The 26,593-nt window shown below is 38.9% G+C and overlaps 1 protein-coding gene across 4 annotated transcripts in view; it reads left to right on the forward strand.

Moving 5' to 3' along the window:
* The window catches only part of adcy2a (adenylate cyclase 2a), a 30,759-nt gene that overhangs the window by 1,118 nt on the left and 3,048 nt on the right, over positions 1–26,593 (forward strand). For 2 of the 4 annotated variants that reach the window (XM_079561433.1, XM_079561434.1), the window contains exons 2-21: positions 1,298–1,495; positions 7,588–7,749; positions 12,146–12,295; positions 14,827–14,975; positions 15,053–15,164; positions 15,628–15,755; positions 16,193–16,351; positions 18,160–18,292; positions 18,366–18,530; positions 18,631–18,674; positions 18,752–18,832; positions 18,909–18,978; positions 19,099–19,196; positions 19,272–19,356; positions 19,758–19,895; positions 20,688–20,807; positions 20,883–21,067; positions 22,926–23,010; positions 25,351–25,509; positions 26,427–26,573. In XM_079561433.1, the coding sequence (XP_079417559.1) occupies positions 1,298–1,495; positions 7,588–7,749; positions 12,146–12,295; positions 14,827–14,975; positions 15,053–15,164; positions 15,628–15,755; positions 16,193–16,351; positions 18,160–18,292; positions 18,366–18,530; positions 18,631–18,674; positions 18,752–18,832; positions 18,909–18,978; positions 19,099–19,196; positions 19,272–19,356; positions 19,758–19,895; positions 20,688–20,807; positions 20,883–21,067; positions 22,926–23,010; positions 25,351–25,509; positions 26,427–26,573 (2,568 nt within the window). Of the gene's footprint in view, positions 1–1,297; positions 1,496–7,587; positions 7,750–12,145; positions 12,296–14,826; positions 14,976–15,052; positions 15,165–15,627; positions 15,756–16,192; positions 16,352–18,159; positions 18,293–18,365; positions 18,531–18,630; positions 18,675–18,751; positions 18,833–18,908; positions 18,979–19,098; positions 19,197–19,271; positions 19,357–19,757; positions 19,896–20,687; positions 20,808–20,882; positions 21,068–22,925; positions 23,011–25,350; positions 25,510–26,426; positions 26,574–26,593 lie in introns of those variants that run through there. The other 2 variants (XM_079561435.1, XM_079561432.1) reach the window with 2 other exon arrangements.

A 26,593-nucleotide genomic window follows, 5' to 3' on the forward strand; every position in this document is an offset into this window, starting at 1 on the left:
GTGATCCCATGCTCTCTATTTTATATGTCTCGATATTGTGACATTCACTGTGATTCACCCATGTCTGGACGCACACCAGGGATATAGGTATCACAAAAGGCATGATGGGTTCTCTTGGAACATTTGTGTGCAATAATGAAATGTCTTGGCTCTTGTAAATTGTCTTCATCATTCTGTTTCTAAAATTCGACATCAGTTATTTGCCACTACTTGCGTTCAAAAAAGGGGAAGGATTTATTGAATTGATTGATTGATTGAAAGTTTTGTAGTGCATAAACCAGGGCAGTAACATTCACTTAGCTTGTATTTAACGCAAAGTGCTTCTATTGGCTCGCAATAAGCACTTCGGTCAAAGTGCTGTTCCTCCAAGCACTGCTCACTATATTAAGGAACACGTTCTTCCTGTTGTTGTGCTGTGTACCGTGTGAACGAGAGAGGCTTTTTGGTCCTTGTTATTTTTCCATCATCCTTTATTGCCATCCACTGTGGTGCCCTGTGTCAGCTTTCACCTCTTCATATCTGTCTGCCTTTTATTCCTATCTCCCTCTGTTTTGCTGGCTGACCTAAATCTGGTGCTGTTTTGGATCCCTGCTCTGGGCAAGACAAACTCTCAGTGGCGCTCTGCCGCCGCATACACGCATGGCTTTCTGTCCCACTGCACCGACTGCAGCCCCTACTCGCAGATAGCTCTGAGGTCTGCCTGCAGTCGGTGATGGAAAGCAGTCCACATATGCATTAATGTTTTATATATATTCAAATTACAAACTAGTGGTTTAAGTAACTTTATAATAAATTATCAACACAAAGTCCAAAATGATTGTGTTATTTATACTTGAATGTACTGATCTGTCTTCCTGACCTATTCCTCTCATAAAATATAATAAAATTACTGTTAAATAACATGGCATCAGTTTGCTGATTTATGGCGACTACTGAGTTCTCATACCGGTCTTCACTGCCACATTTTTTCAATGAGGGGGTATGATGCATCCGCTTACCATATCAATGTCTTTCCTATCCTTCTGCATGGAATGAAGTATGGCAACGCAGCCAGCTAAAATGAATGAAGCACTGTGCAATGCCTCTGTGCCCACCACCAAGAGCCTCCTGAATTTTTTATTAGCACTTTCCAACCTAAATGTATTTTAGAGAGGCTGATGCAAATCCATTATACATGCAACTATGCCGCAAGTTTGTTACTAATCTGTGGAGTTTTCGGTTCGATATCTATATATATACTTTTATTCCACCGCAAAACATGTCTTTAATCATAATCGCTGTCTTTGAATCTGTGCAGAACATTGAGGACCATGTGGCCTTCGTCATCACTGTGCCCACAGCGCTGGCTATTTTTCTGACAGTGTTTGTGCTCGTCTGCGTTGAGTCCATCTTCAAGAAGCTCCTCCGTCTCTTCTCTCTTCTCACCTGGGCCTGCCTGGTTGCCATGGGCTACCTTTTTATGTTTTCTGGTGGTATCGTCTGTCCCTGGGATCAGGTATGATACTATTTATTCTTCGATCCTGCAAGAATGATTTATGATAATGCATTCTTCTATAATCCAATACAGTATGTAATTCTCTTTCATCAGAAGGGATTTAGCTTGGACTTTTATTCCTCCTCTAGTGATTTCTGACCTACTTTCGTGAATACTCTTTGTAAGTTAAATGTGCATCAAACATGTGCATTCTGTTTAGAACATAGTAAGCTGATATAGTATGTAGTGGTTATTTGTTCCAGTCGATTAGATAACCTATTAGTAGTTTAACTGCATTATAAATTATTTCAAGACCATTAACTTAGGAGAAAGGCTAAAGGACCGTTGCTTGCTGTATGTTTTATTGGTAATTTGTTCATGGGAAGAAGTCTCCCCACCACAGCCAATGACGGGGAACTGATTATGTTTAGACAACATAGAAAAATAGATGCAGGAATGTTTAGTATTATTAGCTTGTGAATATAGAAATAAGAGGCTTATCTGTGCCTGCGCTTGAATTACGGGACCGTCAGACATTTTTTTTTCTGTGAGACTGCTGTAAATCAGGTGAAGTGAATCAATACATCATTTTTGTTCATACATTTGTCATTGCTCTGGCAGTGAACAGCAGCCGGCTGTCCGTGTCTCATGTGGTTTCTTTCACCAGGCAGCTGCATATGAATCATGACACGCACAAAAAAATACATAAAAATGCACCTGATCTGAGATTAGTGTTCATACATACATAACATTTATAAGCTGTTGCTTGTGGCTTATTATGAAATGGATGTTAACAATCAGGCACTAACAAATGACATTGTTATTGGAGCTTACTTGCTGCTCCCAACAATAGAAATCATTTTTTAATTGTGTGTTTCTACTGAGATGTTTTGTATGTTTTAAATATTATGAAGTTTTTGATTCGTGTTTGACTGATCCGTAATTTAATTTCAGTCCTTGTTCAGCTAAGTTGGAAACAAGCAAAAATATGTTTTGCCATTTTTTATTCAGGATCCCTTATAATTATGTCCTGTCAACCACAGCAGGCTTGCAGAGCCTTGTCCTCCAGAGATAATTAACAACGTGGACTTAGTGGGAACACTGACTTCGAATTTTGAATCAGATAATTCCCTGAACAACACTTAACCAAGAGATACAGCTTTAAAACAGCCTATAGTATTGGTGCGTTGAAACACTAATGTGAAACTCTCTTGACCTTTGAACCATTTCTGACATTTCTTACATCACTTATTTTGCACGTTAAGTCTATGAGAAGAATAGTCTTCTGTGCAGTCACTAATTGGATCTGGATAAAACGGAGGATGAGAGTTAATTGGTTGGTTTCCCTGTGATGTTAACTGGAGATGTAGTGGCATGGAACAGTTCCTACTTTCAAGTGTAGCTCCAGTCTCATTAGGGATGCTTACTTTTGTCTCACTTGTGGCTTTGTTGCTAAGGAGATTTGGATTTTGAGATCTATAGTATAGGATGTGCACGTGTTGCCAAGTTACATGGCGAGCTGGTGTGTCTCATAAGCCCATATTAGCACATCAGTTAAGCTCATGTGAATAGGTTAGGAGAACCTGTGGTTTAACTGAGGTGGAAGGGTCAAAATTATGTGGTTAAACTACTGGGCCTATCACTGAAATGCACTATCCCAAATAAGAAACAAAAAACACCACTGGGATTTCAATTATCTGGGGTTGCTGCAGTTGGTCAGATCTAGGCTTCGCAACATTATGCGCTCAATAAATGAGGTCAGCTGACTACATTGAATTGGCCCATTGAGAATCTTTGGGATTGCACGGCAGCAGTGGTCCTACTCTCCCATCAAATCAATGCAACCCTGAACAGAAATCCATCTTATGACACTCTGTAATCAAAGCGAAAGGCGGTCCGTCTATTTTTGTTTCATTGTATTATTTTTTTTATTTGTTTTTTTTTTGGGGGGGGAGTGCTGGGCTGTGTAATAACTGGCTCTGTTTCAAAGTCTTCTCTGTGAACAAAAATGTGATCAATCACTAAGGTGCTATTGCTGTTAGCAGAATGAGCTTTAAGCCCAACATTGAAAATGTGATGGAACCAAAAACAAAAAACAAAACAAAAAACCCTTCCCTCCATCTGAAATAATTACAATTGAGAAGAAAGCAACCTATCAGAAAACTGTATTTCCTAACAGGGGAATTTTGTTTGTTTTTTCCAATTTCAAACTTATCAAAATCTGCTGGTCCCATTTCTCCCCAAACTCTTTTTCCACAAATGGCCTTGTGCCTTATCTGCACAGTCCAGCCCTGAGCTCTTCACCGCGAGATGCCTTGGACCATGCCTTTCTGCTCCTTCTCTTTGTCTGTCCCTCAATTTCGGCTCTTGTCTCCGTTGTACACAGAGAGAAAAGTCTTTTGTGAGTACACACCAGGCTCATTAAGCTTTTGCAGCAGAGCACTGAATGACGTGTGTGGCAGGAGTATTATGTTCGGGCTGCTGGGTGTAGAAAGGACTGAGATTTGAAACGTAAGAGAATAATGACAGTGAGTTGCTTGTGTTTGAATAATGCTATTTTAATGTTTATAATGATTGAATATTACCAATGGTTTTACAATAGTGAAGTGAATCAGGAAAATCCTGTATGCAGGACGATGTGACACGGGTTGCTCCTTCGTCTCTTGCCCTAAGTATTTTATGTGCATCTTCTCTCCATAGTAGTAAAGTGGCAATTTCATATTACAAGAAAATAAATAAGAGTTTAAATTCATGATCTTAGAACTGTTGCCTCTATGGCTATAACGATAGAATGGACCTCTTCTGATGTCACATCAAGCTGCACATTTTCAATAAGGAAGCAAAATCATGAACATCTCACAAAATGTCAAACCAGGAAAAGATTGTTTTTTGTCAGCAAAATCTAGAGTATAATCGTGTCAACTTTGTTCTGGTAAAATTAGTTGTCACATTAACTTGAAGAGAGGTACACAGAGTTAATGTGTGTTTGGAGGGTGGGCGGGGATCTTTTTTTTAGATATGAGAAATATATCTGTGATTGTTTTCAAATCAAAATTCAGGTCCAGAATGCTACCGGTATTTTTAAGCACCATGCTATCTGGTTACTTTGTTTGCAGTCACATGTTGTTCGCGAGCAGCGCCACTCTTGAGATGTAAAAGTCCCCTCAGTGGAGCTCAACAGTCCAGGCTTCTCCCTGGGACTGCTAGTGGACTTTTCAGGAAGAACGGGTTGTCCAATAACCAAGAGGTTGGCAGTTCCAATTCCGGCTTCCGCAGGTGCAGACTGTCATTTTGTCCTTAGGCAAGACGCTCTGCCCCCCCGCCTGTGTGAATGGAGGTGGTCAGAGAGGCTGATGGCGCAGATTGTCTCGCTTCAGTCAGTCTACCCAAGGGCAGCTGTAGTATGGAGGGAATAATGACTACAGTGTGGCACTGTTGTTGTAAAGGCTTGTAAAGCACAACACAAGTGTAAGCCATTATGGGGTCAGCCACTAACTACACAGAACAAGATCCCAATGGAGAGAATAAGCTGTTGTTGTTTGCAGAAGACATTGTTTTACCAAAAATAATTGGAGCTTTTGCAGTTTTCTTCTTATTTATGACTCTTAACATTTAAAATTAAGTACAGCCTTGGTGTCATTAGTTTTTGCTTCATTACAATAATCGTATATTGCCAATCAGGACAGCCTATTGATTTGCATTGTAGCTCTGTCTATGCATACAGAATTCACCAATGTGTCTGCTGCTTCAAAGCATAATGTAATCCAACACTATCTTTCTAATTGGATTTACCAGCCCTTGTCTGTGCTACTGTCATTATATTGGTATGAAGCAGGATTTGAGTTGACTGAGCATGTACACGTCTTGTCCATTTAATTGTGAGAGAATTGAGAGAATCCATTGAGTATACATAATATGCTTTGATTGTAACTATTTCCAGGCCTTCCCAGTTGGCCACTGCTAGTTGCACTCAGCAAGTGAGCAATCATTGCTCTCTCATTCCCTTCATTACCCATTATTTCAGTAATTTAGCCAAAACAGTCACCACATAATGTTTCTGCACACTGATGATGTAGATCTCCTGTATGTTCTTCATATACAGAAATGACCTGTTTTTCATTATAAATTAAATTGAATTTAAAAGGAAAGAGTGTGGATATAACACTTTCAGTTGTTATACACATAGTAACAGTATTGTTTTCAGCCTGGATATGAACATTGTTATGGCTGAGGCCGGTCTGCAGTGCATTGACAGAGTGAAGCTACAGACATCTTCAATGATACCACTTAACTGTGGTAGGACACCTTATTGCAACATCTACAGATACAACGTCTGTTTTATCTTTTGTTAGAATATGGAATTTTTTTAATATATTCAATTCCTTGCCCTATTATTTACCTTTTCATGTAATAGATATTAATATAACATACACATGTTTTAATATATTTAAAATGAAACCTGACAATCAATAAATCCAATATTCTCCCATTAATACTGGCAATGTTGGCCATTTTTACACATAAAGCTAAATAGCGAGTGCACGCTGAAAAACAGAATAATATTTTGTGGCTGTGTTGCCTCTGATTTAACATTTGAAATGATGTGTAGTACAGTATTAAAGACACAAAACCAATATGTAAAGGAGGGAATGCTGCCACTTTTATACACACTACTCATCTTGCACATGAGCTCATGCTTGGTCCCCCAAAATGTCTTATTTCTATATGATAGAAACATGAGGGCAGAAGAGGGTTTCAGCTTGTTATCACAACAGGAGGATATTATTGGAGGGGATGTCTTGAGAAATACACAGACTTTTTTTTTCTGGTCTCATTTTACACATTCGGCTTCAGTCAGAAGGCCATAGAATATAACTGGTTGCTGTAATTTGGTAGTTGTTTACTTTACTGCCATATTTTTGGTCAGTGGGAGAACGTGGGAGTACCTCAGGAGCATCCACAGAAGCACAGGGATTCACTTGCAGACATGCAAACACCTCTGACATTTTTCATCACTTTTTTCTCATTTCCGTCAAGTTTATTATGGAAGTCCGCTTAAGCTCTTACATAACAACCCCTTTATTGCTATTTTTCAAGGAGCTTGTTTTTAATCCAAAGGTTACCTTGAACTGCAAAATATCATCATTTTTATTGATCTTGGAAGTGCTTTGCATTCAGAGTGTTCTGTTACTTTATCTCCCTAATGCTCCTTGGTTCTGTGATGATTGTTAATTCTGTTGTTGTGATTCAGTTTTCAAGCCAAACATCAGCCCCGTGCATTCTTAACCACATTATAGAAACCATGGATAAATGGTGTGTATTTGGCATTTATAACCTTTTATAGCTACTGTATAGCTACTATTCAAGAGTAGAAGTTAACATTCATCTCCTGCAAATCAGCTCAGAACAAAGAAAGCCCTGTTTTCTTTCTCATTTTCAGTCACTCGAAGGTTTCTCGCCTTGCTCCCGCTTTCATTTCCTCTTCCTCCATCTAACTACCCCCTGCCCTCCATTCCCCGCTTCCCCGCCGGCCTTGAAAATGGTCCGGGAACGGTTAAGCGGCACCGGCCAGTACATTCTGAGAACACTGGTGTCTTTCTACGGCAGATGAGCTGCTTTAACCCTGCTGCTCAGGGCATATTAAAGAGACCAGTGTGTCGGTGGATACTGGAGAGGGGGGGGCTGTTTGTGTGTTTGTGGAGCGGAGGTAAAAACAAGGACTCTCCACATGCTACATTAGAGGTGTCAGGGAGAGAAACTGTATTCATGTTTCAAACTGTTTCAATCATTGCTGGATGTGAAGTCAAACGCTGGATTGAATCCTTATTCTGAAAAGTTTGGACGGTATGATTAAGTATTTTATTCTCAGTCGTGCTTTTTAGATTGACGTGTTTGTATTTTATAAAGAATAAAAGCTGAAATTCAATGCTGCAAGAGATCTAATATGTGGCAATAAGGGAAAGAAGCAGGTAAACATTTCAATACCAAACCAGCTGTACCCCTTTCATTTGATGTATTGTATTGTTTCTTAGTTTTCCTTTGAGGACCCAATGGAACAAATCCAATATTTTTGCCCTGTCAGAATCTAATATTAGCCCTGTGTTTTCTCTCAGGTGTCATTCTTCCTCTTCATTGTGTTCGTGGTCTACACCATGCTGCCATTCTCAATGCGGGATGCCATCATCGCCAGCGTCCTGACCTCAGCCTCTCACACCGTTGTGTTGATTGTCTGTCTGTCAGCCAAAGCCACCAGTGTGGAGCCCATAGTTTGGCAGGTAAGGAATGGCATCGATCTACACTTGACTGAGCTTGTCTGTTTGGCCCCATAGAGGAGCTAGCTAAATGCTAACAACAACATCTTTGGTCTTTTTGCGTGACTGAGCACACGCACAAAGAACAGACAGGTACGCATCAACTCGTCTAAGCCCAGGTAAGAACATATATCAGTATTTAAATATGAGGGTTTTTGAAAAGGAAGAAGAGGCTTAAGCATAAACGCAGGTTGCTAATCTAAATGAGCAATTAATCTAAAATGTTATTTAAATTATTTTGGCCTACAGATCACTAAAACTCGCCAGTGTTCATTTTACGTTTGTCCCAAGCGAAGATAAATGATGGTTGAGGCAGGATTCAGTACAATTGATCTGTAAATCATGTCTCTCTTTTAAGAGCACTGGGCAAAAAGATATTTTCTCTTTCAAACAGGTAAAGTGAAATTTTCTGAAAATTGTATTAAATCATTTGAGGAGCTGTCCGTTGTGCTGAGATGTCATATATTACTAGCAATGCCTGAAACATGAATTTTAAAGAAAGCAATTTAGATTTGCATAATATATCTGCTTTACTCATTTAATCAGTTGGATGTTTTCCACTTTGTTTTTAATCTTGCTGTTTGCCCCTTTTAAAATATTGTATCATAGACTTTGTGCTGTTGTTGTTTTGGGTTTTGCAACAAACAAATGTGACCTTTGAATTGAACATGATTTAAAAGAACAGGTGTAATTCTAATATATTTTTAAAGGTCATTGTTTTGTTTTTTTCAGCTGTATTAGAAATGTAAGTGCACAATATTCATGCAGCTGGCAAAAGAAAAGTGTCAGGAAGCAATTATCTGGAAACTGGTCATGTGCAGTTCATTTGAGCTCTGTTAACCCCCAAAAGTGAACGTCATGATTCGCCCTTGTGTCCAAAGCTAGCAGTTTTCTGATTGCTTGTGATTCTGTGTGTGTTGATAGATACGCAAAGTAGATACACTCTGAAACAACTGTTTATATTCTGTACTACAAGAGTGTTTGTAATTGCAAAGGCTCCAGTGAAGAGAGACAGATTGCGGCTCAATTGGCAGCCAAGAGGGCCTGCAGTCCCAGAGAAGGCTGTGCCAAAGCGAGAGAGGAGTAGCCTCTAGTTAAGGGATCAGAGCAGAGTTCAGTAGTAAGATATCTGAGGTTCCGTGAATTGCAATATTCTAGACTGTGTAAGTGTGAGTCTGGGATGGCGAGGATGTGTTACAGGAAAATATTACGGCAGAAGTGCAATATTCCAAATTATTGGTGTTATAAATTACTTGTGCAATATGTTCCAGAAAGGGCTGTTCTCAGGGTTATTGAACCCAATCCACTTGTGAAAGCTCTTATTCTAAATCAGATGAGTGGCTCAGTAAAGGCATGTTAAATGTTCTGTTCTATAATTCATTCCTCTACAGAATGAATCCACAGATTATTTTAGGCTTTCAATGTTTGTTTCCCCATAATAATTGAAACAATGGTTGAATGAACTTCATTATGTGAAAATTGTGAGATTATTGTAATATTATACAAAACCATTTCCCCACAGCATTTTCTGTTAAAGTTATACTAAAATCATAAACATTTTGTGATGAAGTTGAATGGTGTCAAAACAAGACCTAATCAGTTCAAAACAAGGCTGAATTTTTTTTTGGATCTGTGTTAGTAATAAATGTGTAAATCTCAGCCAGAAGGAAGAAGTGATTTTGTGATGGTTTGTGCCTTCTTAGTATCTGTATCTTGTGACACCAAATATTGCAATATCAATATGTCGACCATACATTGTGTGGCCCTAAACTCCATTCCAGTTTATATAGTTTAGAATTTCAACTAGATCTCCAACAGGAGACAGCATTGCATACCTACTGCAGTATTCATTGAGATGATGCTGGCTAAAGGTATGGACCTTGGTGCAGTATGTCAAGGGAATATGAGAGGAGACAGGCACGTCTGCTGACATCTTCACTTTGTCAAGTCCATTAAACTTCACACTGCTGCATCATTGAGGTCCTAATGAACTGGCTCATTTAATTGATGGAACCAGCAGCAAGGCTCAAAGCTATTTGAGAAGGACATTTAGTTTGAGTTGAGCTCTCTTTTAAAAAAAAAATATTTTCCATGTGAGGAAATCTCCGGTACTTTTGCACATTGTTTTCAGTTTAAGTACAGGTGAAACTCGGAAAATTAGAATATTGTTAAAAAGTGCATTCACTTCTGTTACTCAACTTAAACTGTGAAACTGATTGACCCATTACAGGCAAAGTGAGAAATGCATAGCCTATATTTGTTATAATTTTGATTATTGTGGCTCAGCTTGTTAAAACCCCAAATCTACAATCTCATAAAATTAGAATATTTTGAAAATGGACTGTAAGCCATTATCATCAAAAGTATAACAAATAAAGGCTTGACATATCTCACTTTACATGTAATGAGTCTATGTCATATATTAGTTTCACAGTTTAAGTTGAATTACAGAGATAAATTACATTTTGAACGATATTCTAATTTTCCGAGTTTCACCTGTACATCAATGTAACCCCCCCCCACACACACACACACGCACACATTTTTCATTGCAGGTATTATTATTGCTGTATAACATCACGTTGAATGGTCATTGTTCCAATGCAGCTCAGTTTTCAATTTATGATAATCCCGTAACCAGAAAGGCTGTGACTGTGAGCCCATGAGCTCTGTCTTCTGGCCCTGCTCTTATCATTAAATTGTTGGATCATTCGAAGCAGGAGATTCACACCAAAGTGAACTGACATTGCTGACCTTTCAGATGGCATTGTCTTATCAAACAGATATCCTTTATAAACCTGCAGTCTTACTGAAATGAATCTTAAAAATGTCTGAAAATGTTTCTTGTCCATTATGTAGTATTCAATATCACTAATAGGTTGTGGATTTAATAGGTTTAATAGGTAAAGAGTTTTTTTTTTTCCTCTTTTGTCACTGCAGTCCTTTTCCAAACGCATCCTTCCGTTTCAATTTACTGCTCTTATTTAAGCTTTGATTCATATGCACCATTCTAACAAAGTAATCTCTGAAAGGTTAGACCCGAGTATAATGTACAGAGCACTTTGTTTATCATAAATATGAGACAGCAAGATGATTCATACAAAGTGTGGATTTGTCTGGTACATTTCTATGTCTGCCCATAATAATCTTGGCTTACAACACGGCATTGAGTGCACAAGAGTTGTTTAAGCAGAGGATCACTATAGGCAGCAGGTAAACATTCAGCCCTTAAAGCGAATGTGATGGATCAACATAAGGATGGCTAGGTTTGACGAAACACATTTTAGGCGATAATATCCTATCCTACAAGTTAATGCAGTTCAAATTGATGAAGAATATACAGTATATCTGGTTCTGATGGAAAGAAGCATTGCCTTTATTTGTATGGGGTGTAATATTGGGCAGGGATCGATGTACTTAACGTTATGATTATATAATTTTTTAGGGTTGTCAATTCAAGGTCTGGCTCTGTAATAAATGTATATTTCATGCCTTTTGGTAGAGTAACGCTAGCGTGTTGCTTGAAAGATGACTTTTGTACATCCAAAAGAAACCTAACATTGTGTGAGGTGGTGCAATCACTGAAAGACTGAAATGTTTATGAAGGAGTGCAAAAGTCGAGTAACTTAATTATTCTTGCAATGGGAAAGAAATCCAATTGTCTGTCTCATTGAAAACATTAAACCCAAGGTTATCTGGACTCCGGTCTCTTTGTACATTCAGATGCCGTCTGTGGGCTGTGAGCTGAATCCTATTATTGTGGTTAATTTAGCTTCATGTTGTGTTCATTTGTGCCATAAATGACCGAATATGATTCTCGCTGTAGCTGCGCTGACAGACAGTGGGTGACTTGTATCTAATTTTACTCCACTGTTTGTTATTAAGGTGAGCATCAGGCTAACATGATAAAAGACCTGATTTGTTGGAAGATCAGGGAGCAAGGTTATGACATAGTCTGTTCTTCAGGCATGGAGGAGGTGCACAGTTGGTGCCATCATTTCAACATGGTGCATTTGTCGTTGTTAATTGCTCTATTTGTGTTTACCACAGCCATGTTAATGACTTTCCTGCAAACTGCTCTTTTGTGGTAGTCCCCAGTCTGGATTAAAAACCACCATGTATTTTGTGCCAAGACTCAGCAACTCAGAGAAAAAAGATGTGTATGTTGTTTAATTTCCTTCCCATGTGTTATTGTATCATATCAAACTTTTATTTTGGACATGTTTACAGCTTTCACAGAAAGACATTATGCTTTTAAACTAGCAATAGCCTACTGTGTATATTCCCTGCACATGCTCATCTTTCTAACATCATGTTTCTTGTAAATGATATAATAGCTCCAATGTATTTTTTTTGGCAGATTTTGGCCAATATTATCATCTTTCTGTGTGGCAACATGGCTGGAGCGTACCACAAGCACCTGATGGAGCTGGCCCTGAAGCAGACATACCTGGACACGTGCAACTGCATCAAGGCCCCCATTAAACTGGAGTTTGAGAAGCAACAGCAGGTAAGGTGGTGAGTGCTGACAGTGCTCACAGTAGTATCGGTAATGACAGTAATAACGATAAGCAAGTTAATTATGTAAAGTGTTAGGGTTCCTCGAGGAATACATTGCATTCATAAAGAAAACATTAACTATACGGGGCACGGTGGTTGTGTTTGCAGTGAATTTATTTCCATGTGCATCATTCATTAAAGTGCCTGTGTTAATTCATTGGAGATCTTGGGCATATTCTCTTATATTATTGTTTGGTTACGTAAGCACAGCCACCTATGAAATATAAATGTTTGCAATGGTTGACTGTATATTTTTAATAGCTGAAAGAGCTTTGTTAGATGTTAGGATAGGACATACAGTACTTGACAAGAAGTGATGCGTAATGTGTTTGAAACAGGAAAAATGGGAAAGCATTGGGACTGCACTATTTTGCACAAAAACAAATATTCTTCTTCTTTATTTGGACAAGCATTGTGACTAAAAGAACTTGTGTTACGTGATCGGTGGAACGGGTGTGGGTGATGATTCTTGCAGCAGAGTTCTGGATGTGTTTCTGAGGTGAACCAGTGAGAAACTAGTCCAAGCGTGATGTAACCAGTCCGGTGCATTGATGAGAGCTTCAGTGGAGTGCTGAGTGAGAGGAAGGCTGAGTCTAGAAATGTTGGGAAGATGAAAAAACAGCTATATCTAAAATATCGCTGATGAAAGTGTACAGTCCAAGATGACTCCAGGACTTTTGACCTGAGTCACAGCCATTTAACATGGATACCGAAGGGCAGGAATGCAGTGATGCGGTTCTTGGATCCCATGAGTAGGACTTCACTTTTATTGCCATTAAGTTCGAGTTTTTTGTTTGAGAACCAAGTTGTTATTGGCTGTCAGTGAAGGCAGTGGGTGGTAAAGCAGAATCTGGTTTTGTGGATATGTAAATTTGCATATCTTCTGCATAACAATGAAAGCGGACCCCAAAATGCTGAAAGATATTGCCGAGCAGTTGGATATATATAATGAAAAGCAACAGACCGAGAACTCAGCCTTGTGGGACTCCATGGTTGAGGGGGGAGGGTGATGATCTGGAGTTACCGGTAATTGTTAAATGTTGATTTCGATTGTGACCCTAGGGCCTGTGTGCATCCCTAGAAAGCATTGAGATTTTAGTTAGTTTCAACATGGGCCGGACTGTATTGGCTGTAGTCACGGCATCACATGTAGCACTAAGGAGTTGTTTTTAGTTTGCAGAGATCATTATCTTGGCCAGTGCAAATTTAAACGTTTGTGTGATTGATGCTCAGACTGGTTTTGATTAAGTTTATGAAATGAGGATCTCTAGCTTAGTTTGTGACTAAGCTGATGGATCTGAAAAGATCAGAATCACAGTGTATACCACACACATGTTTGCCACTTGCTCACAACCGATGATGATATCCCCAAATAAAAGATTGATATGCTCATTCGCTCAGTCTGCTTTTGCACTTTACAATTACCCCTTATCCAATACTGCAACACCATAGGAAGCCACTTAAATGTAATAGTTTCAGATTTTTTGTTTTGTTTTTGTTTGTTAATTTCCATCCGTCGTCCCACACTCACAAACACAATCTCATTCAGCCTGGCCTATTGTGCATGCTTTTAGTGAGTGAGTCAACTTTTCCATCATTTTCTCTTTGTGGCTTTATGTGGAGATCAGCTCCACAGAGAGGCAGTCTCAGGAGGCACATCTACAGCTTGTGGTAATTGTTAATTAACTGTGTGATGATTTATTGGACCTCTGCTGTCTTCACAAACTGTTATATTTTCTAACGTAGATGAGTTGCTTACATTGGATAACTGAGTGCTCCTAGCTATATGACATACTGTGCAGTGTGGATTGTGCATTGTGCTTGATGCTGTGTTTCTGAGATGGCTCTTTTTGTCTTCTTTTTTTTTTTTATCAAAGTGATGGTGGATACTAACTGCTGTATACTGTATGTATGCAGCCTTTTGTAACAAAGCTTTAAAAACAGCCTTGTGCCTAGCATTTTACCTAAGAAGTGCACTGCTTTAAGTCTCACAGACACTCAATCCTCCAGGGCATGCACTGTGCTCATAAAATATGCTGTTTGCTGTATGCTTTTATCCAGAGTGCCTTGCAGTACTGTATTTAAATAGTTTTCAATTCAAAGTGCACTTAACAAGTTGTATAAGTGACGATGCATTTGTTCTATATTGTTTAACATTGTTTTATGGTTGTTCTGTGTCATCGATTCATTGCCATAGGCTGCAGTGATATAATTAAGGCTATATTAGTGAAACAACAAATCCAAGACAACTGGTTACAGTTTAAGTGCGTCGTGGAATTATGGTAAAAATAGTTTGCCATTTTTATCATTTTGCATATTTTTGCATTCATATGTTAGCAAAGTGCAAATAAGCATAACTCTATCCCCCATTAAGGGAAATTTATTCAGGCTACTTCAGCATATTTGTTGCTATCCCTCCCATTTGTCCCATATGTGTGTGTTATCCCGTCCACTGCTGTACTGCCTTGCTGTTGCCAACAGGAGCGGCTGCTGCTGTCACTGCTGCCAGCTCACATCGCACGAGTAATGAAGGCTGAGATCATCCAGAGACTGAAGGGTCCCAACTTCGGCCAGATGGAGAACACCAACAACTTTCACAACCTCTACGTCCAAAGGCACACCAACGTCAGGCATGTCATCTGCTCACTATTGCCAATTACTTTATGCACATTTCACTCAAATCTGATCACTTGTATTCCCTATGCAGTATTCTCTATGCAGATATCGTGGGGTTCACACGGCTCGCCAGTGACTGCTCCCCTGGTGAACTGGTGCACACGCTAAACGAACTTTTTGGCAAATTTGACCAAATAGCCAAGGTTAGTATTTAACATATTTAACCTGCATATTAGGTCAAGTCATCAATCTACTCCCATAAGTTATGACATAATCGAATGGCTGAAAACTTTAAGTGGCTAATAAACACTAACAAACATAATCCTGAATATTAAATAGAATATTTTATGCGTTGTATTTTCATAATTATTCATTTTATATCATATTATTTTCACTTTTTTATTTTTTTTATTTTACTGTGATCATTTATTGGCCATTTTGTATACTGTATCTGAAATAGAAATATCAAAGAAAGAAAAAAAGTAGAGGTAGTGAGTATGTATTCTCATGTTATTATATTGACTACAATGCAGTGAAGCTGGAGGTAACTGGAGACAATTCATGGTTCAAAGAATTTAACGTGATTGAAGCCGCATAATGCTGAGGTGTCCGAGACCTTTGGCTGAACCTCAACGCTTTGAACACTTTTTTCCCCCCACTTCACAGGAAAATGAATGTATGAGGATCAAAATTCTCGGTGACTGCTATTACTGCGTGTCGGGATTACCGGACTCTCTACCAAACCATGCCAAGAACTGCGTCAAAATGGGCCTCGACATGTGTGAGGCCATCAAGTAAGTGTGATTGCATGGAAGGGCTAAAAAAAAATTGGATGAGCTGTTTTCAAAGTGACTCTGCTGACTTTAATTACTTAAGGCTTTTACAACCTCAGAACAGACTTGGATGAAAGAGGAAGTTAATGAAGCAATAATTTAGCCTGTAATCATTCTTAAGTGGTGCCTGAATATCTGGTGCAGGCCAAATAAATGTAATTACATGCACTGATAAAATCCTGCTGCCAAGTAGATACACTCTGCCTACATTCTCTTTCCTATAAGAACGTATAGATAAGGCACAGGGATGTTGCAAGAGGGCATGGAGTCTTAAATCTGTTACCAGTGGGAGGCAATGGAAGAGCACCAGGGACAAAAATAAAATGCTCAATCTCAAATCTATTAGTTGCTGCCTTCATTTTACAAACACGATGGCTGTCTGTCTGTTTTGCGAACAGGAAGGTCCGTGATGCCACTGGAGTTGACATTAACATGCGAGTCGGGGTCCATTCGGGGAATGTCCTATGTGGAGTGATCGGACTACAGAAGTGGCAGTATGATGTTTGGTCACATGACGTCACGCTGGCCAATCACATGGAGGCTGGAGGTGTGCCAGGGTCAGTAATACAATTTATGTAATTAATTTTTGGGTAAAAATACATGTGTGGTGGAAGTGGAAGACAAAGTAGCTGTTTAGCTTCTGTGTCGTCATAAATGAAAGTAAAAGTGAGTGTATTATCTTTGGCTCTGATTTGTACAATGTCTCCATACTAATCTGCCATAAATCTGTCAAAAAATCTTGGTGTTTTGTTTGATAGTGAGTTGAAATTTGACAAACAAGTCAATGCTGTGGTCAAATCTAGCTTCTTTCAGCTGCGTCTTTTAGCTAAGGTCAAACCCTTTTCATCTCGTAGTGACCTCAAAAACGCTTTTATCAGTTCACGCATGGACTACTGTAACACACTCTATTTTGGTATCAAGCAGTCCTCACTACATCACCTTCAGTTGGTGCAAAACGCAGCTGCCCGCCTTTTGACAAACTCATCTAGACCCTCCCACATTACCCCAATCCTCTCCTCCCTCCACTGGCTCCCGTTTTCAAATTGAATTTAAAATTAGATCATTAGTTTTTAAAGCTCTTCATGGACATGCTCCCCCATAGCTGTCTGAGCCTCAGTCCATCCCCCGCCCGTGCAGATGGTTTTGAATGTGCCCAGGTCCGGGTCCAGGCAGTGGGACGATTGCGCTTTTTCTGTGGCAGGGCCTAAACTGTGGAACTCGCTCCCAGTCAAGCCGCGGGTCATCACTGACCTTCCACTGTTTAAGTAATGCCTAGTGCTGCTCTGTGTTGTTCGGTCTGTGTTTTTATATTTTATGTCATTCAGTGTTGGTGTTTTCTCTTAGGTTTTTGTGTAAAGCACTGCACAGTGTTGTTAAAGGGGCTAGATGCAAGTTCACCATTTTATACTCACTACTGCCACCTCAGGTCATACGTGTAACTGCACCTTCTATATTAAGCTCGTGCATGACGGCTATTCGGACCTGAAGTAACATGTTTTTGAGTGACAGTGCAGGATTTTAGAGGCAGTTGTGGTGAACAGGTCTGGGCTCATTCTACACATGAGGACATTGTTGGAACATGTAGAGGGAGGAAAATACATAATTTTTTTTTAAACTCCTTTAAGTGCTCTAGAAATAAACTTTGATTGATTGATTGATTGATTGATTGATTGATTGATTGATTGATTGATTGATTGATTGATTGATTGATTGATCTCTAATACGATGTTTAGCTTATGATTAATACAACCTATACAAAAGCATGACATGTGTGTTTTCTCATCATAGCTGTAAGGGTTCAAATTGCTGTATTGCAACCGTATTCTAAAATATTTACTCCCTCAGTTTTAGTTGCAACACACCACATTTGCGGCCAAGGGAGTATCATTTAACCATAGACTGGATGCAAACTATGCAATCTGAATGTGTTGGCCGTCTTGTTTTTAGACACAAGGGTAAGCTAGTTGGTAGCTGAGTTGAGCAAAGTGCCAAAATGAAACAATACAACATACCAGAAACATCCTGACTATTGCAAGCATGCGGCGAATATGTCTCCTGTTTCATATATTTCTTCTCCATTGATTTATCAAACATAGATGAATCAACATAGCAGACACACCAGGCAGGAGCTCTGTTCGCTGTGCTAATTTGCATACTAGTGGTGTCCCACTTCTTAGGGGAAAATCGTCATTTGCACTTTCCTCATTTAGGGGACTTTATGTGGAGGGGACTCATAGCAAGTGTTCTCAGAGCAAGTGAGAGCAATGGGAGCTTGAAACACATGTTGAGATGAAGAAGATGAAGAGATGACCTTACTTTGTGAAATATGTGATTGTTATAAACTATGACTTCATTACTTTTTTAGACGAGTTCACATTACATCGGTTACACTGGAGCATTTAAATGGCGCTTATAAAGTGGAGGATGGCGATGGACAGGACAGAGACCCCTATCTCAAAGAACATGGGGTCATTACATACTTGGTCATCAACCCAAAGGTACTGTGATTCAAAAAAACAACAACTTCTATTTGATTTTGTGCACTGAATTTAACAGGAGTGTTTTTCAAAGGTGGAGCGCAGAAGTCCCCAGCACTTCAGGCCCAGAATGAACGGAGCAAAGATGAGAGCCTCAGTGCGGATGACACGCTACTTGGAGTCCTGGGGAGCGGCCAAACCCTTCGCCAACCTGCACCACAGAGACAGCATGACAAATGAGAACGGGCGCATCAGCACGGTGAGTGGAGAGTCTTTTGCCGTCGACTTTTCTGTCAATGTTATAATACTATACAATGATTTATTTATCAATTTATTTTTGCTTAATTTTGTTTATTTAGGATGTACCAATGGGACGGTACCACTTCCGGAGAAGATCAGAAAGGCAAGCTGCTTGTTTTTAACTTTATAAAAGGATACCACTTTAAAACAGTATATAATTCCTTTGCGATATACTTTTAGGACAAAATCGCAAAAGAAACGCTTTGAGGAAGAGCTCAATGAGAGAATTATCAGAACATTTGATGGAATAAATGCACAAAAGTAAGAATCATTTCAAAATAATCCTGTTCACTGTTGAGAATGGTGCTTCTCATTTGCTTGAAACCTCTTGTTTCAGACAATGGCTTAAGTCAGAGGATATCCAAAGAATATCCCTATTTTTTCACAACAAGACTTTGGAAAAAGAGGTATATTACAATCAACACTCCTACATAAGTCTCTTACATTGAGAGTCAAGTGGCTTTTGAGGTTTGTTGAAGATGGTGCCTCTGTTTCTAATGTTGATCTTTCTCTTTATACTCCTTCAGTACCGAGCAACAACTTTACCTGCTTTCAAATACTACGTCACCTGCGCCTGCTTGATCTTCTTCTGCATCTTTGTGGTGCAGATTCTTGTCCTCCCGAAGTATGTCTTCTTCGTAATGAAATGAGATTTGTTTAACTTCCGTCTATATGTAACATAAATGTTTTTCTTTTTTAGGACAGCTGTTTTGGGAATATCTTTTGGGATGGCTTTTCTAATCCTTTCCTTAATCCTTTTTGTGTGTTTTATTGGACACTTTCTGGTGAGTATGTGTTTGCCAACTGATTGCTTTTTAGCTATTTTTAGACCTATATATAAACAATAGGCAAAACAATAAAGTTTAGTTTAAGTCATGGTTGTGTTTTGGTTATTTTTATTATTTTATGTCTTGTTTTCCCACAATTTGATAATCAAGGCTTGCAATTTAAGCTTAAGTTCAATGGAGCACATGGTGTTGATTTGTTAAAATTGTTTAGAAAATATTGCAGTATTGTATTATTTTTTCCTCTTTTTGTGCAGCCTTATTTGTATGACACCATTTTCACGGCATTCCAGTAACTTTATTCTCTGTGTAGCTCATATTCTCAGTCTGAATTGTCAGCAGTACTGTCTCTGACCTTTAAGCATGCTCTTATGTTTTTTGCCTCTCCTCTCTTTATGCAGCAGTGCAGTAAAAGCACGTCCACATCTTGGCTATGGCTGCTCAGGTCCTCAATTATTATTGCCAACAAGCCATGGCCCCGCATTACCCTCACTATGACAACCACCGCACTAATACTCACAATGGCTGTCTTCAACATGGTAAACCTTTAAGTATACTCTATTTATGGGCATTGAAGTACTGAACAGGGAAATACTTGTAGCCTGAAAAGTCAGCTGCATCATGTATGTAGTATATATGAAGTAGCAAAGATCGTTTTGATGCCATTCTCACATAAATACAACTTAGAATGATTGAATTGGTTCCTTTTATGTAGAAACCAAAACACTATTCACGGTTTGATGTCTGAAAAAGGTGTACTGTAGCCCGCGGCTTGCTGTTGAGATGGAGCTGGGTGTCAGGAACCTGGTTCAGACCTTCACACAAATCGATTTGAGAGATTATAATCTTGTTTTATGTCTGACATGGGTCAGATGCTCCTGGCGGAAGAACCAAATTAACTTGGTTGAGCTCGGCAGAGCAGCCAATGGGCGGCTTAGCCTACAGCTTCTCTTTAAAAGGCATTATTGAACTGTTGTCAGTGTTGGCCTCTTATCTAACAAGATTCTATTTTGTTCCTGTGGGTACAAAGCAGGAGGCCCGTTTGGTCAGAGCTGATGTAAAAGGCATTTTTAATATAGAACACTGTGCAAAGGTTAGAGAGTTTTTATGAAAATCCTTAAAATGTAAATGTGCCAATACAGACACATGAAGCATTAAAAGCTCTTCTATCTCACAATGGTAAATGGTGGTCTCAAAACAACACTCTATCTAAAATTCTACTTAACCTATCTTAGAAATACATCTGCATTTGATGAACTGCATTTTCAACACATTCAAACACATTTGAATCCCAATCAATTTAACTTCTACCATTTTTTCTCTGACTCTAGTTTTTCTTGGAGGAAAATGCGATTTCTTCAGCTCCCGCTCACAATTCATCAAATGAAACATATCTCTCCCTAAATGGACACCAGATCACACTGACAGACAAAAACAATTTTTACCTCCCAGTAAGTCATATCCCATTTCAGGAACAAGATGTTTACTTTGAATACACTCTGAAAATGATTATTCTGTCCTGCCAGTATTTGATTTACAGCTGCATCTTGGGCCTGATCTCATGCTCCGTGTTTTTGAGGATAAACTACGAGCTGAAGATGGTGATAATGTTGACAGCAGTGGTGGTTTACAACATCATTATTCTGCAGACTCATTCCTCTCTGCTGGATGAGTACAGCACTTTTCTCTACAGGACTGAAATCTTAGACAGGTAAAAGTCAACAATTATGTTAATCGCATTGTGATGGTTGTAAATGTTAAGAAAATTGATATTCGTCTATGTACGTGTGCCTTCATATAGTCCTCAGGAAATTGGGAAATGTTTTTTTGAACAGAAATCGAGAACTTGGGGGGGGGGGAGCTTCTCATCCTCACTAGGCTCCTGAAATCAGCTGATGTGTTTTTTTATGAGCCTTTTGGTTAAATGTTGATAAATTTATGAAATGTTTCATAAATTTATAATGAGCTGCTGTTGTTCATAGCGTAACATCTTTGTAAAACACTTATGTTGACTAAAATTCAAAGCTGTGACGCTTGTTAAAGATGAAAGATATTGATAATGATATGTGATATTTTACCTATACCCATATGTTTCGCTTATTCACCTTATTCCGGAAGTTTGCGTGGGCGCCGCCATGAATTGTGCCCCTTTTCTCCTATCAGTTATCATACGACTGGAGGGGAGTCAAGATAAAATCAGTTACTGCATGAAAAAATCAAATCAATCTACTAAACATCAAATTTTAGCAGCAAACATTTTCCCTCGTTCTCCGTTTAAATTAATGCTCTTCCCTCTACCAGAAGTGTCACTACAAAGAAATTGCAGAGACAAGGCAAAAAGAGGCAAAAGTGGGCGGGGCGGAATAAGGTGAATAAGAAGGCATTAGCTGTAGCTTTGTTTAATGCTATTCAGTTACATGATTCAGTACAACAGTTTTTATTTGGTAACTTCAAAATCCCCTCTTTTTCTGAGGAAAAATAACACCAACCAAGTAGAAATAATAATGTAACTACTTGGGAAAGCAAGCACCCGAGGACCACATGAACGCAGCCGTTGTCTAGTTGCCTAGACAAGAACAGGAAATCAATGACTTATTTATGACAGGCAGCATAATGAGGCTGAAACATGTTTGGCGTGGAGTCAATGTTGCCCTTGGACAATTGGATATTATGGATATTTTGTGTTGAACCTATGGGGTGTACTTGAAATAAATATAATAATTATGTATCTTTACACATACATACATAAATAGTCACATACATGCATAGTACATACATAGATATACTGTACACACACACGCACGCATGCACGCACGCACGCACACACACACACACATATTAGTAAAGATACATAATTATTTTGATTAAAACACGTGGAAGAGCCAAACATAAAGGAGCTTTCGTCAAGACAGTGCAGCTATAACCTTTGAAAGAATCAGCAAAAGCATCACATTCAAAGCTTTTATGTCTGGTTTAGGCAGGTTCAGTGGCACTCTCCATTAGCAAGCTCAGGGCAGACCTAGAGTTTGGTCATTCATCTATTTATCTGACAGACAGTCTTTGTAGCGAATTGATTAGATAATGAAGCTGCCGTTTGAATGTGTGTATTTTTACCTGTCATTGGAGCTCTCTTTGATGAAAGATGAGAAACAGTTTTTTTTTTTTTTTTGACTCAATCCTCATCATAAGATAGCAGAAAAGTATGCAGTAATTATTTTTAATGAAGAGTTTTAAATTAATCATTTCATTTAGCGCATTTTATAAATGTAGATGCATATACTGGACATATATAAATGGCACAGGTTTTTTTTTTACTTGAATGAGTCATCTTCAGTGGAAGCTCATCGTCTGTAAAGTAAATAACAAACTGGCTCTTGTCTTCACTAAGCAGAAGTGACAGCCCTAATCAAGTGGCATCGTGGAAAAAAATGTTCTTCTAAACAGTAATTTGACACATGTGGCTGACTGCTGATTGTAATGTGAGTTTCATTTTGATGATCTCCTGTTCTCATCTATTTGTGTTATTTTTTTCTCTCCTGATGAACACGTCCCTCGTGTTTTCCCTGAAGACCCGGAGTGCTCAAAGACTTGAAGACTATGGGCTCTATCTCTCTCTTCATCTTCTTTGTCACTCTGCTGGTGCTCGCCAGGCAGGTACGTTTGACAGAGAGCAAACTGAGTGCAAGGCGTTGTCAGTCTTTTCATCTGCACTGCTCTAAATGACTTGTTCCTTCCACATTTGCTTTCACATAGCTCCTTCCAGCACGAGGAGAGTAGTTTATATGCAGGCTTTCCTCATGCTGTGCCTATTTTTTTTATGTACCTGTTTCAATCACTCACGCTGAATACTCTGTTGCAAAAAGGCGCATACAATACATTGCAACCATAATGCTGGACCTTCTTATAGTGGTGGCCTATTTATTTTCTATAGGATCACAAACAATGGAACTAGAACTGTTCTTCCCACACAGTATCATCACAAGCCAGACCTCTCTGACGTAGTCCCAAGCCCAGCTTCATGGAGAGGGCACTTTTACTGTACAGTAAAAGCATGATAATAGAATAATAATAGAATAATCATTGTTTGGAGCTTAAATTTGAGATATTATGGTAATTACATTGGAATATGCCACACACCTACAGTAATGTATTATATGTGACTAATCCTAAACCAGCATAAAGATCATGAATTACCCTGAAACGTTAGCATTGTCTTGGCAATAATTTGGAAACAGGGCTGTGTTTATTTGGTTGGGACGGTGCCTGTTAAAGCAGTACTAAGTAACTCCGGCCTCGAGAGGCCATAAGCGCCACTGCAGGTGTCGTAGCATGTTGCGCTTTTTTACTCATTAATTGTCCGTGAGAGTAAATACTACGCTGACAGAAAAGACAAAAGGAGAGAGGTAGATACATTTTTTTTCACTCAAACTTGGCTGTAAATACTGTTTAAGTGTCGCTAGCCCGCAGATAGCTTTGCCCGTTAGCTTGTTAGCTTATTCTTTGTGATTCTATTAGTGTGTATTGGGGCCTCCGATCCATAGGCAGGAAAGCTGCAAGTGCAGTTTTCTGGCCAGAGACATCAGGGGGAGATGAAAGACCCCCCAATCATCCCATTAACACTTTTATTACCCCCAGAGGGACTACGGAAAGGATTTATTAAGGTAAGCAAGTTACTTAGTACTGCTTTAAAGAAAACATCCATGTAAACACGCCACATCAGATTGTAGCCATGGGCTAATTTCCATTTGTTGCGCTCATGCTTCACAGGTAGAAGGCCCCTTGTTATCTTTAGTTACCATTTCCATCCTATCACCATTTTATTACTGTGCTCTAAATTAACCAGATGAAAATCCTAGCCCATTTGAAAGTACTTGAGATTCTGACCCTGGAATAGTTACATTATAATAGACAATCATTTATTTGGCATGATAGCTTATGTTTGGGGTTTAAGCGGTAGCAACAACAGTTTTGTCCATCTAGCCTCTGGCCAGAGGACAAATTGGCTGCCGTTACTCAAATCGGGGCATGTTGTAGATTTATTAGCCTGGAGTCGCAGGGACCAGGAGCCATTCTTTGCTCAAGCAGCACGCAATTTTTGGGACGTTATTTACTGCAGGGTAGTTAGGCTAGATCTGAAACACCCTTTTGCTCAATGGAGACCATTCTTAAGCATGAACAATAGCAACATCTTTTTATTGCCCTGGCCCTGGAGTCACTTTTGAGATACAAGACAATTAGGATATTGTAAATATAAAATTAGCCTGAAAATGCTGTGTTGTACAGTTAAGCCCCTAGAGGAGAATAATTAATCATTTCCACGCCACGTATGACACAGATCCCCTGGGTTTTGCTTTCTGCAGACACACAGCATACGACTTATTAGAAAATTCACAGGTGTTAATCCTAGTTTTTACTCTCCACATTGAACAAAGACCCAATCTGCATATACAGAGGCTCTAAAGGGAAGCAGATGGAGTGGATAATAAATGTTTATAGCGAGCAAAACAAATCGGCAGCTAAGGAAATTTATTGCAAACCAAGTATAATCTCCAAAAATAGCTGCCAAGATTTGAAAAACAAAAATAACCGAGCTAAAGTTGAGCTGTACCTATCAATTGGTTTTAAATGATGTAAAATTAAGACTGTTGACGTATATAATTCAAAACATGGTTTATTTTTTATATTTTGTAAATCCTCAAAATGGCTCATCGACTCATTGTCTCATTTTTCTAATTTGACACCACAATACTCCTCTGAAAGCTTTTGTGAGTGTAAATGGACAATTTAATATTGATGTGTCGTGTGCCAAAAAAAAGTTGTTTGTGCTATTTGTGTATTTTCACTCGTTTAACCTAACCCTGTTCAGTGTTGATTCTGTTTATTTTACCTTTGCTCCTATAGTTGGTGTTTGTCTTTTCTTTCTGAATTCTTTGATGGAAGCAAGCTGCCCAGCTGTGCCTTCAGTCTCTTCACCTCTGTGTCCTCTTGTAACAGAATGAATATTACTGTAGGTTAGACTTTCTGTGGAAGAACAAGTTCAAGAAGGAGTGCGAGGAGATCGAAACCATGGAAAATCTCAACCGGGTGTTACTGGAGAATGTCCTGCCTGCTCACGTGGCAGAGCACTTCCTCGCACGGAACTGGAAAAATGAGGTGAGACACTGATGAGGTTATTATTTTAACTTCCCAACTTTACTCTTACAACATTTTTACAAAGGATGGATATGTACAGTAACATTCACAGTGTCATCTGCGTGGGACTTTACAGCGCTGTAAGAAATAACGTAACAGGATATAAATAGCCCTGGTAACTAGATGCAAGGAGGATCCTGTTTCATATTATAACCAAGAAATACTAACCTTATGGCCTATATCGATTTACAGTTCTTATTCTATGTATTAATTATATCAAATGATTGGGGTGTGTCCTTTTTCCATGAGTAATTACTTGGTAATTAAGGCAATTACATCATCGCACTTTTAGGTGGTATTAACCTCTTAACCCCGGCCTGAACATTTTCTCCAGTTCTACGTTATCCAAATCTCAAAGCTTCTTGAGAAAAAAAAACCCGGTCAAAATAACCACAAAAATGAGATGTAAATGAGGATGGAAACGAGGCAAAACAAGCGGCAAAAAAGTGATGAAAACGCGACAAAAAAGCTACAAAAACATGACGAAATGCAACAAACACACAACAAAAACACAATAAAACAGGCGTCAAAAAAAGTGATGAAAAAGCGACAAAAAAGCGATAAAAACGTGAGGAAAAATTAGGTGTTACACTGGCCTATAGGCTGTCAGCTCCAGTTGAGAAGCTTTTAGATTTGGGTAAAGCTGAACTGGAGAAAATGTGCTCGGTTAAGGCAGGGGTTAAGAGGTAAAATACAGAATTTTAATGCTCAATTTACAAAATGTTCAATGAAGCATGCTATTATGCTTAAATGTGTGAATGTTCTGTCTTTTTCATAAAAGAGTTTAGCAAATATTTTTCATGCAATATGTTTTAAAATATATTCCATTAAATACCTAGGCATTACGCAACAAATTTCATGTCGATTTTTCTGTGCAGGATCTCTATCACCAGTCCTATGACCTGGTGTGTGTGATGTTCGCATCAATCCCTGACTTTAAAGAGTTTTACACAGAGTCAGATGTCAACAAAGAGGGCTTAGAGTGCCTCAGGCTTCTCAACGAGATCATCGCCGATTTCGACGAGGTACATTCTCCTGCCCTTTT

The sequence above is a fragment of the Gobius niger genome, assembly GCF_951799975.1.
Source record: "Gobius niger genome assembly, chromosome: 8".
NCBI classification, from domain to species: Eukaryota; Metazoa; Chordata; class Actinopteri; order Gobiiformes; family Gobiidae; genus Gobius; species Gobius niger.